This window comes from Carlito syrichta, unplaced genomic scaffold (assembly GCF_000164805.1).
Source record: "Carlito syrichta isolate Samal-C Ts95f unplaced genomic scaffold, Tarsius_syrichta-2.0.1 Scaffold153578, whole genome shotgun sequence".
Lineage (NCBI taxonomy): Eukaryota > Metazoa > Chordata > Mammalia > Primates > Tarsiidae > Carlito > Carlito syrichta.
In genome coordinates, this window is record NW_007097674.1 from 285,222 (window position 1) to 298,020 (window position 12,799).

At 41.8% G+C, this 12,799-nt stretch overlaps 1 protein-coding gene across 1 annotated transcript in view; it reads left to right on the forward strand.

The window, feature by feature from the left end:
- Nucleotides 1-12,229, forward strand: part of LOC103252075 (microtubule-actin cross-linking factor 1) — a 237,477-nt gene extending 225,248 nt beyond the window's left edge. The window contains exons 94-97 of the mRNA XM_021708921.1: nt 6,291-6,502; nt 7,041-7,151; nt 9,800-9,929; nt 10,771-12,229. Coding sequence (XP_021564596.1) covers nt 6,291-6,502; nt 7,041-7,151; nt 9,800-9,929; nt 10,771-11,027 — 710 coding nt within the window. The 3' untranslated portion in view covers nt 11,028-12,229. The remainder of the gene's footprint in view (nt 1-6,290; nt 6,503-7,040; nt 7,152-9,799; nt 9,930-10,770) is intronic.
- The last annotated feature ends 570 nt before the right edge of the window (nt 12,230-12,799 follow it).

The window sequence follows — 12,799 nt, forward strand, 5'->3', positions numbered from 1 at the left end:
GGACCTCATTAACTGACAAGCTTCTGCAAAGCCAAAGAGACCATCAAGAGAGCAGGGAGACAGCCTACAGACTGGAAAAAGTATTTGCCAACTCCAGGTCTGACAAAGGCTTAATATCTTGGATCTACAAGGAACTCAAACATGCTGAAAATAAAAAAACAAACAACCCCATTATAAAATGGGCAAAAGATATGAACTGACACTTCTCAAAGGAAGACATCCGAGCAGCCAACAGACACATGAAAAAATGTTCAACCTCACTAATCATCAGGGAGATGCAAATCAAAACCACACTGAGATACCACCTAACTACAGTCAGAATGGCAATTATCAATAACTCAGAAAATAACAGTTGCTGGAGAGGGTGTGGCAAAAAGGGAACACTTCTACACTGTTGGTGGGAGTGCAAACTAGTACAACCTCTGTGGAAAACAGTATGGCGATTCCTAAAAGCTCTAAATATTGACCTCCCATATGACCCCACAATCCCCCTACTGGGAATATACCCTGAAGAACTCAAATCACTCTCTAAAAAAGATATCTGCACACGTATGTTTATCACAGCTTTGTTCACAATAGCAAGAACCTGGAAGCAACCATGCTGTCCATCAAAAGAGGACTGGATTTTAAAAATGTGGTACATATACACGATGGAATACTACGCAGCCATAAAGAAGAACAAAATCATGAATTTTGCAGCAACCTGGATGGAACTAGAGTCTATAATACTGAGTGATTTCTTATAGAAACAAAGATCTGAGTATCACATGTTCTCACTCATATAGTAGATCTTGAACATCCAACATAATACTATAAGAAAATGACTGACAGTGGTGGGAAACCATGGGGGGGGGAGGGAGATGGGATTAATGGTGGTAAATATCTATCTGGGGATGAGGAGACAAGGGTGCCTGAATGAAGCATATTTGTATACCTAACCCTTAACTGTACCCCACAATATCATAATGAAAAATATTGATTAATAAAAAAAAAAAAAAAAGGAAGACAAGCCCCTAAAGAATAAATTATTCCCAGCAGATCAAGGCTGTGGTGGCCGGGAATATGCCACTGCCCTCCAACCTGGGGGACAGAGTGAGACTCCAACTAAAAAAAAAAAAAAAAAGAATAAATTATCTACTCTGCCTTGTTTGGAGTAGGCCCCAATTAAAGTAAGCCATTATTTTTATGGTACCCTGCTTTTCACTTGAGTTGAGGCCTTCTAAATGAGTTCTCTTGGAAGTGTACAGGAGCTAGCCAACCTAATCACTGTTGACAGTCTCAGATTGCTTTAGTGCCTGGTATTGCGTGTCTGTGGCATAGTTGTAGTAATCTGAAGGGATGGTGATGGGGAATTGTTCAGTCATCTTAGCATCTCCAGCCAGTGAAATACTACCCTAAGAGGTTCCAAGTGAAAACAGAAACTCTCTCATTATGTTTATTTGTTTCTTTATGACTTATAAGCACACCCTGGGAACATGAGGAACTGGCTTTTCCCACCATCCTGCATGCACCCAGCCAGGAAAGCAAGTGAGACACCCGTTGAGCCCCTCAGCAGTCATTTAATGAGGCATTACAGTGCACCTACCCATGGTGCCCTCTGAGCCTGACAGTCGTGACATTAGTATAGAATCCTGTGATAAGACTAAACAGATCCTCAGATCACAAACTGCAAAGGTTAAATGTGTCGCTGATAACATTGGGTAATCCCTAGTCCTATAGTATCTTTCTTAGGGGAAACTGTTCTCTCTGCTCTTTTAAGTTGTTGTTTCCTTTCATATTCTACATACAGTAGATGTTGGCAGTCATGGTATGACGTTAACCTTGTGGTTTCAGTAGGGAAAAGTAATGGATTTACTTTTGTGGCTGGTATGCAAGAGAGCCACTCATAGCCAGAGTGAGCCTCGTTGGCCACGACCCCCACCCCCCAGCGTAGCTTCGTGTTCCTATTCCTCATTCTGTGGAGTAATGAGCACTTCCTAATGGAAGCACTTCTTGACAGATTCACCACAGTTGTGAGAGGCATGCTTGTAACTGTTGAGAAGTCTACTCCATTTTCAGGAACTGTGTCAGAGAAATAGAGGCTAAGTTTCACAAATACATATGGAACTCGTAAACATGAGTCTGACACTGGAAGCCACATAGATTAAGCTGACAATCCCTGCCTTGTGACGCTCTCAGCACTTACCACATTGTGCCCTCCTGGTCCCCAAGTTGCCTCCATCCCCAGGGAGGAGAAGCTCCCTCAAACACTTAGGCTTAGGGGGTGTAGAAAGGCTTGGGGGCAGGGAGCGTCAAGAGGCATTCAAAGGTAGGATCAATATGTGGGAAGGGAGAGACCTATATCAGCTCCAGGATTTCTTTTTGTTGTTGTTTTTGTTCCTTTTGTTTTGTTTTTGTTTTTGAGTCTCACTCTGTCGCCCAGACTGGAGTGCAGTGGCCACTCACGGCCACCACTGCCTCGACCTGCTGGGCTCCAGCGATCCTTCCGCCTCAGGCTTCCAAGTAGCTGGAACTACAGGAATGCGCCACCATGCCCGGCTAATTTTTTGATTTATTGTAGAGATGAGGTCTCACCAAGTTGCCCAGGCAGGTCTCGAACCCGTGGGCTCAGGCAGTTCACTCACCTCAGCCTCCCAAGGCGCAGGATTATAGACTGAGCCACCAAGCCCGGCTTGTTGTTTTTTTTTTTGAGTTGGAGTCTCACTCCATCGTCCAGGCTGGAGTGCAGTGGCATGCTAACAGCCACCCCTGCATTGATCTGCTGGGCTCCGGTGATTCTTCTGCCTCAGCCTTCCAAGTAGCCAGAACTACAGGCGCGTGCTACCACGCCCAGCTAATTTTTTTTATTTTACTGTAGAGATAAGGTCTCATCGAGTTGCCCGGGCTGGGTCTCCAACCCACGGGCTCAGGCAATCTACTCACCTCAGCCTAGCTCCAGGGTTTCTAATCAGGATAACTGGTTCATGACCATCCTGGACAACCTAGCGACACTCCATCTTTATTTTAAAAAGAAAAAAAAATGTCATTGAATGTAACTTCTGGCATCTAGGAAAAATGTCTGCACTACAAATATAATTAGAATTGGGCGTGACTGTGTGATGCCCCAAAGTCTCTGGGTGGATGAGCTCATTACCAGGTTGAATCTTTAAGATGGAGAACAGAGCTGTGGACAGACCTAGGGGAACATCCCTGTTTCAGAAGAGATGGTTCATCAGCAAGAGAGCAGGCATCTTTGAAACTGGAGGAGGAGGGTGTTTCAGAAAGGAGAGAGCAATTAGTAGTGACCCTCCACATGCAAACTACAACAGCAGAGAATTGGTTTACCTATCAAATTGTCAAGATATTTTTCTGTATGCATGCATGAGCAGACTTACACTTAATAATAATGGAGTATTGGCCAGAATGATGTAAATTGAATATACTTAGATATTATTTTGGAGAGTGTACACCAGTGTAACATTTCAGGGATCAGTTGGCATGTATCTGCCTTGACATATGGTTGACTTATATCAGTCGACGTGTTTTTACCTTAAGTGTGCATGTTTTCTCCCCAGCAAATCAACTTGTAGAAATGTATCCTAAGGAAATAGGGATATTTGCAAAATATTTTACAAGTTGTTACACAGCATTGGCTACAATGTTTAAAACACTTAAACAAAAATGCAACATTGGACTGGTTAAATAAATTGACATCCATGTGATGAAATAATACTTAGTAGCTCTTGAAATTTTACATAAGACATGTAGTACATGGAGGAAAGTCTCTGATTTTTTTTTTTTAGTAAAAAAAAAAATGTGCTGATATGCAAAGGAATAGACATACCAACATTTTAATAGTGATGTCTTCTGGGTTGTGATATTAAGCAACTTTGATTCTCTCTGTACTTTTCTGTATATTTCAATCCTTCAACAGTTTAAAAAATATGCCCTCCTGAGGTAGAATTTATCAGTGACCATGGCCAGAGCAGTTTCATGGAGTGGTAGGAATGGAAGCCTGAGTGGTTTGAGAGGAGGTTTGGAGACAGCTGTGTAGGTGATGCAGCGAGCTGGAAGCGTGGGGGTGGGCACTGAGGAGAACAGCTCAGGTGCAAGATCAGTTCTAGGCCCAGCTCCACTGAAGCTTTGCTTTGCCTCAGCCTCTGTGAGTACTTCATTTTCTTTGATGCTGATGACAGTCATGTGCAGTACTGCATGTGGCAACTCTTTGTAAACTGTGCAGTGCATACAGCACCTGATATTGCCGTTATATTATTGCAGATAGCCCTCTCTAAAACATTTTAAATGTCAGTGCCCTCAACTGTGATGCCATTTTAAAGTTTGTCCTCTTGTATCACTACTGCTTTATTCTGGAAGAGTTTGCTCAGAAGTGGACTATTAAATGTTTACCAGGTTCAGCTGAAGTTCTTCATGCCTTAGGTCCATAAAACAGTTCTTTTGGAGCATCCAAATCCTTAGCTCATTAAGTAATATTCATTTATCAGTGTTATCTTAGTGCCTGCCAGTGTCCATCGTTGTGCTGGGCCCTTTGACAAACACAAGGTAAATAAGTGTAAGTCATGATTCTGGTTACCAGTGATATGAAGTCTTACTGAAGTACCAAAATTAATGCTGAAGGAAAAACCCTCTAAAAATCATTAGTGTAGACACAGAGAAAAGTTCTGAAGTCCAGAAAATGGATGAGTAGAGAACCAAGAGCCAAGGAATGAACCTAGGGGAGCACATTCTGTTGGGGCCTGAAAAGGAAAGAAACACCTTAGCGGTTCACGGAGCATTAACTCATAGGCCATCTGAACAGCAGTCTCTTAGGGACCGGTTGATCCCCTTTGGTAGGCCTGAGGAAACTGAGGCCCAGAGCAGGAAGGATCCTGGTTGGCAGCAGAGTGTGAGCTGTAACTCAGAGGTTTTGGTATCTGAGTGAGTTCCTTTAACCTGACATGTTGATATGTTATGTCAGTGTGTAATGTATTGAGAAGAATTTGGATTTGATTTAGGAATTTGGAACCATGCTGCTTGGACATTCATGCAACCTGATTTAAAAATCTGATTCTGGGCAGCCCCTTCGGGTCCCCTCCCACTGTGGGAGCTTTTTTCTGTCCTCTCAATAAATCCTGCTTTTAAAAATATATATAATTCTACCAAGATTCCTTAAATTCCTTGAGGGACATATGGGTTAGAGCAAAAGAGAAAGTAGGCACAATTACCAAAAATCTTCTGAATTTATGGTTTCTGACCGGTGTTAAAAATCTAATAAAGAAAAGAAAAGAATGACAGATATTTTGTTTATAATGGTTCCCTTTCCCCAGGCTTCCCCAGAAGTCCCATTTGTTTTGATGTATCTAGTACATTCTAAAAATTGAACAGTTTGGGGGTAGATGAGGAGTAGAGGGTTGTTTCAGGATGATATCTTTCAGTGAGAAATAATCTAAGGGCATATTCCAGGGGGATTGTTTATTTTAAATTAGTGGCATCTTTGACATTTAACATCTGTGTTGGTTGTACATGATGTCTTCTGACTGAATCCACATTCTAAGTTCTGGCTGTGCAGCTCCAGAAAGCCATGCAATGGCACCTTTGGCCTCAGTGCTGTTCCATACTTCAGCACGTAGATGACCCTCTCCTGCCTTCGGTTGCCCCTGAAGCTTCCCACTGCTTTCAGTTTTTGACTTAACAATTTCTCACTGGCAAGTTTTGTGCATGGTCTTGATATTTCTCTCTCTCCCTCCCCACATGTTTACTTCTTAATGGTTCTACCCTGATGTTTTTACTGTTCTGAGTTCTTGGACCCCTTTCTTTAGGATTGTTGTTGACTGAATTCAAATAGGAAAATCTGAACAATGTTGATTTTAGTAATCCATTATTCTCCACTATTCCTTTACCACGCATCCCACAAAAGTTGAGCAAAAAGTATACATGTCTATGAAAGAGAAAAGAGGGTTTTAACTTCAGAGTTTGTGAACTGTTGCATCTGCCTAACCTTGAGCAATTATAGTGGGCTTACCCCAGGGTACAGTGGCATAGCAGGGTCATGACAGCAGAGCTCATGGAACTTGGTATACAAAGACTTGTTTGTTATAGCAAACCAAGAGGCTTATTAGTTAATATGTCTGCTATGGGAAATAATCTTGACAAGTCTGATATGTCAAGAATTTATCTATTTTTAAAGAACCCACAGATGAAACTAACCCTATAACTTGTATAACTGTTTTCATGGGGTCAAGCAGCTGTATGACCATCAAGGATGCATTTATTATGATTAACTGACATTGTATGTGTGTGTATTTCCTTTTTAGCACGAGGTAGAACTAACATCGAACTTAGAGAGAAATTCATTCTACCAGAGGGGGCATCCCAGGGAATGACCCCTTTCCGCTCACGAGGTCGAAGATCCAAACCATCTTCCCGGGCAGCTTCCCCAACTCGCTCCAGCTCCAGTGCTAGTCAGAGTAATCACAGCTGCACGTCCATGCCATCTTCTCCAGCCACACCTGCCAGTGGTACTAAGGTATGTCCTGCCCTGCACTGTGGCCTTCTTCCCATTCCCATCTTTGTGGATGTTTGTTGTTCAGTGTAGCCTCGAAAGACTCCAATGAGGAGAAGAATATGGAAACCACAGACTGAGCTCTGCCTAGACCAAGGCTGCCCAGGTCCTAGCAATCCGCAGATACATGACCTTCAGACAACTACAGAGGACATTTATTAAAATACGCACCCTGGCTGGTTACATCAGAAATGTTTTTTTCCTCACATGCTCAGTTTGAGTTTGAGCCCATCCTGAGTTACTACTTTTAAAAGTCTAGGCACCGTCTGCAGCTAGAGCTAGCGGATAATAAGTTTGATGTTACGATGGGTTATGTATGAAGAATGCTGCTGCCTTTCTGCCTGGTCCCTCTCATCCCATTGGACTGATGTGCATTTTATTTTGTTTTCTGTTTCTTTAAAATGTAGTGTCTTCTGTTTATTTTTTTTCTGTTCCCAATTTGTTCCCTTTCTGTTCCATTTTCAATTGTTCCCATCCTTCCCTTTGGATTTCCGTTTCACAGACTCCACTTCAGTTCTCTCGCTGTTATGACAAACCCTGGTTGGTAAACAGTAAAGCTGGCACCCCTATCAGGGACAGCCATTCTCCTGAACTCCAGCTGCCCATCCCTGAGGTAGAGTATGGCTTTGCTGACTAAGGACACAGTAAAGACAAGGCCCTTGCTAATGAACCTGACCAGCTCTTCTTCCTGACACAAGTCCCTCCCTGCTCTCTTCCGTCTCCATGGTGCTTGCTGTCACAGCTGATTCATCTAGTCAAGTGTTTTCAGGGGTTTCTAACTCGGATTCACCAAAATAGGAGATAAATAAGAGACGCCTGAAACTAGATTGTTTAACAACTTTATAGCAATCTTCAGTATAATAAACAGTAGTCCTTCCTAGAGATTTGTTTATTGTTACCATTTATAATCAGGCCTCTTGGAGTCTCCAGATGTCAGAAACACAGACGAGTTAGAACACTTGAAATTCAACTACGGCGCATGTTCAACAATGTTCTATCTTTGCTTAGAACAGAAGAGTGGTTGGTATTGCCACACTGATTGAAGGTGTGGGTGCTGCCTACTTCAGCCAAGCAAAGTATCAGTGAACACTGCTGCTCCAAGGCTCAGATTCTAGCTTCTGAATTTCTTGGCCTAGGCACTTGGGTTTCTGTAGCCTTGTTTTGAATACACATGCCAGCAATTAGGCATGTTCAAGTGCAGCCATTAAAATGCCTAAACACTTTAGGAAGAGCAGTGTTTCAGAGATAAAACGGGAACTAATGGCTTGTCTGATAGCAGTACAATTTGCATTCTAGCTCCTACTGGGAAGCAATGGGTTCTTGTGCCTCAAAAGACAGCCTTGTCTTTGGTCATTTAAAGCCTCAGGGAAACCAGGGAGGCACAAGAAACCAATGCCTATGAGTGAGCTGCTGCTTTGGAATGCATCCTGCTCCAAGCTAAAACACCAGTTCAGAAATTATCGGTTTAGAACATGATCTGCAGAACCTACTACCACTAAACCCCAAGGCTACCTTGCTTGTCTTGCTTTTCTTGTTTCTCAGTGACTCCAGTTTAATGAAAATCTCAAAAGTTCTAAAGTCGTAAATGTTTAATGATGAAATATAAATTCTCATACAATTCTGATAGTTCTGCCTTTTTGTTCTGTCTTAAGGTTTTTGTCTTTTGTTTGATTTCATTTTGAGGTTTATGCTTTCCTTAACTACTGGTGTTCTGTAGCCATGCTGTGTCCTGATTTGGAATCTAGCTCAGGGTCTAACTGTGGTCTTTCCAGCAGCAGTGCTCAGAACCACTGCTTCTGAAACTGGTGTGCCTCCTCCTGCGTGGGCCAGGAGAGTTTGTGCTTGAATGTTAATCACTTTCTGTCGCTTTTGCTTTTCTTTATAAATTAAAATGCAACAAACGTGGTGAGATGGGTTGCTTCATTCTATTTGCATAAACATCTTAAAGGTCCTGGAAAACAATTAACAATTGATTTCAAAGAAAAATAGGATGCTATGGCATAAGTGATGCTTAAAGCATCACCTCCAAATTAAGTCTACTATTTAAAAAAGTAAATACTCAAAAAGGAAATATAGCACCTACTGGTAGCAATGATAATATACAGTGCTTTTCCAGTTGGCAAATGCTTCTACACATCATTTATTTATTGAGCAAGTTTTTATTGAGGCTACCTCTGTGTCAGGCAGTTTTAGGTGCTAAGGATGTGAGAGCGAACAAAATAAAGTCTCTGCTTATGGAGTTTATGCCGTAATGCAGGAAGAAGGCAGCAAACAATTATGTCATACATCAGGCAATGATAAGTACTTTACAGAAATGAAGCAGGGGATGAGACTAGCCATGAACAAGCAAGATTATTTAAGTAGTGAGGGAAGACTCCCTAAAGTCATTCTTTTAGCAGAGCCCCTGGAGGTAAGGAGGAGGCAGGCCACACATCTGCATGGGACAGGGTGATTGTGCAACAGCAGTCCGGGCAGAGTGAACAGCAAGGGAACAAGACTGAGGGGACTTCCTTGGGCCATTGGAGGAGCAGCGAGGAGGCCAGTAGAGATGATCTAGAGAGAGTGCAGTAGAAATGAAGTCAGAGAGGCAGGATGTATCTCTCTATTTCCCAAGGTAGGAGTGAAGACACAGGTGTTAATTTAGGAACTCAGACTCAAACCCAGGTGTCCAGGCTCCTCGTTCAGAACCTTGTTCCTGATATCATAGTCCCACTTTCTTGTGCTTCTCCTAATTTATTTGATCCACAAGTCAAGTAACTTTATCTGCATTTTATCAATGAGAATATAGAACAAATTTAAGTTGACTAAAGTTACTATACCTACTTAGTGATAGGGATTGGAGTAATATTTGAGTCTCCATGTTAAATATGTGAGGCTAAATCTCACATTTCAACTTTCTAACTACAGAGTATTGATACATGGGACTATTTGGATTTTTTTTTTCTTTACTCATTCACTATATTTCTGTTTGTTAAAACTATTGTAATCTTACTGAGGATTTTCTTTTTCCATTTCTAGTGGAATTTTGTCAGTAACACAAAAAGTATTGGGAAACATTTTGAAACTTAATTGGAACATAAAACCTTTATTTTGGGAATCATTGAAATACATGACTTAGGATAATTTCAAGATAAATCTTTGTTTTCCTGGACTTTTAATTTGCTTTTCTATTGATCAGATATAGTGAGGCTCAAAGAGACCTTTTAAAATGGAATTTCTATCAAAGATCTTACCAAGTAAATATGACCTTTTCTTTTTAAGGTTATCCCCTCATCTGGCAGCAAGTTGAAACGACCAACACCAACTTTTCATTCTAGTCGAACATCCCTTGCTGGTGATACCAGCAATAGTTCATCCCCAGCCTCCACAGGTGCCAAAACTAACCGTGCAGGTAAGTACCTGCCACTTGACCTATGTATTGGGGGCTGAGAGGTAAGAGCAATTGGCCATGCTAAGAATTTAGAAACAGCAACCACTCAACAATGCTTCACTGCTCCCAAGGAGCCAATAATGAGCATAGTTCTTAGTGTGATGCCTAGAGAGACCTGTGGATTTTCAGGTGACCTTTACTTTATCTCCTATCACTACAGCTAACTCTAACCTTCCTTCTGAGAGCAGATGCTTCCACAGCCAAAGCTGGACTACCTGTTCTTGGTTAGAAATGAACGCATCTGGGAAAATGGAAAAGGAAGGAGGAGCTCCTGCAGTGGGACCTTCCTCAGAAGCCAGATGTGTGTTGGGGTGGGCAGCTGGCTAATAACTCTTCCAGCACCTCGTATATGTTATGGCTGCTGGTAGACTGAGGAAGTGAGGGAAAGATTGTGTCTGCTCACCTGCAGATGTTCCTCATGGGAATCTAGGAATCTGGCTTTCCTGCCTGACTACCTGCTCCCCTCATTTGACCTCCATTCTCAGTCTGCCCATGGATGAGCCCAGCTGGTAGGCTTACCCACCTGTGCTGAGGCAACTGGGCAGCCTTGCTTGACTCTTCTTTGGAGGCATGGAAGGTAACAGTGCTGATAGAAGTGGTTTTCTGACCTCAGGAGGCAGCTTCTCAAGTAGAATCACAAAGCTGGCAAAGACTTCAGCGACTCCTGGGTAGATAAGAACACAAGGTATAAAAGGCTATGATTTGTACAAGGTCAACAGGATCTGAACTCTGGCCTCTGGTCACTTATTCTTCCATCTCATGCCATCTCTGTTAAGTCTGCTGTTTTACTCTTGAATTCCAGACCCTAAAAAGTCAGCCAGTCGCCCCGGGAGTCGAGCTGGAAGTCGAGCCGGGAGTCGAGCCAGCAGCCGGCGAGGAAGTGACGCCTCTGATTTTGACCTCTTAGAGACGCAGTCTGCTTGTTCAGACACTTCAGAAAGCAGTGCTGCAGGGGGCCAGGGCAGCTCCAGGAGAGGGCTAAATAAACCTTCCAAAATCCCGACCATGTCCAAAAAGACCACCACTGCCTCCCCCAGGACTCCGGGTCCCAAGCGATAACACTGTACAAGCACCCTCAAGCCACTATCCACTTTGAATCCTGCTCCATACATTGGGTGTATATTTATTCTGAACGGGAGAAGTTATATTGTTAAAAGTGTAAAAGAATAATTGTGTTATGAAGCTGCCTTATTTTTTTTCTTTTTGTAAGTTACTATTTTCATGTGAATATTTATGTAGATAAAATTTGCCTCCTGGTAACCCTGTAACAGATGGGGCCCAGAAGTGAGATATTTGAGAAAAACAAGTGAAAAGGTCAAGATACTAATGTGTATTAAAAAAAAAAAAAAGCCTATAAATAGGGGTTTCTGCGCGGCGCAGGGTTGTAAACCTGCTTTATCTTTTAGGATTATTCCTAAATGCATCTTCTTTATAAACTTGACTTGCTATCTCAGCAAGATAAATTATATTTAAAAAAAAAATCCTGCAGTGTTTAAGGAACTCTTTTTTTGTAAGTCACAAACACCTCAATTAGCAAGAACTGAGGGGAGAGCACTTACAATTGCTTTTTCCATTGTTTTAATGTTGTGTGGTTTTAGCTAAAAAGAGGGAACTTCATCTAAGTAACATTTGCACATGATACAGCAAAAGGAGTTCATTGCAATACTGTCTTTGGATATTGTTTCAGTACTGGGTGTTTAAAGGACATATAGCTGCTAGAATTCAGGGGAAATGTAACTGTTCAGAAAACATCAAAACATTGGGGTTTTGAACTGATTTGTAACTTCCTATCCAGCCTAACCACCAATAACTCTTATGCTCACCAGGACCCAAACCCTTGGCAAGGGAGGCTCCTTGGTGGCACGGTGAATGGTAGATCTGTTTATCTACATTTTTTGCTATTTATTTAAATGGTCAACCGACTTCCCACAAACTGAGGAATGAATTCCACAACCCTGTTCTGAAAATGCGGACATAAGACAAACACTTGCTCATCCTTTAACGGAGTTCACCAGCACACTTGTTAACCAGTCCCGTTTGCTTTTGTCTTTTTTGTGTGTGTAATAAAGTCATCTGAGCGAGTGACCATGAAGAGGGGCTGCTGGGGCTCCTGTTTTTTAGCTGCCGTTCCTCTTCAGCTCCGACCACGTTGCTGTGTGATTATCTCAATTGATTTTAATTGAGGCAGAAACTGAAGCTCTACCAATGAACTGTTTAAAAACAAGACACACTTTTGTATTAAAATTGCTTGCAGTAACAAATGTTTTGTATCTCCTGATTTTCTTTCCAACCATTACCTTATATATAAATGTTATCTGGGATATAGTAGTGTTATAGGTATCTAAATGCATTATCAAATCAAAATATCTTGATGGATAACTTATAGAGCTTATTAATAGATTTTTTCTTATCTGTTTTATCCCTAATTTTGCTTAATAAATACATCTGTCCCACTTATGTGATCAAGCAGATACCGATATGTAAGAAGAGACTAGAAATCACAAAAGTCTTGGGATTTGAGAAAATGGGGCTGGTTTTCCACAGTATGATAAATTTTCTGGTTAAATTATAGAATTTCAGGGGAGAAACCAAAGTCCGTCATCACCTCTAGCTCCTTTGGTTTACAGATGGAGAAGCTGGGATGGAAAGGTAGATGACAAATTGACTTCCCTGAAACCACAGAATGAGTAAATGACCCAAGTGGTCCTTAAACCCAGTCCTTGACTCCATATTCAAGTCTGACCCTTCTATTTCCTCCAGTTTCTAGTTGACTTTATAAAGATTAGAACAGCTTAATATGAACTCACACCGCAGGGGAAATGCTAGGGAAC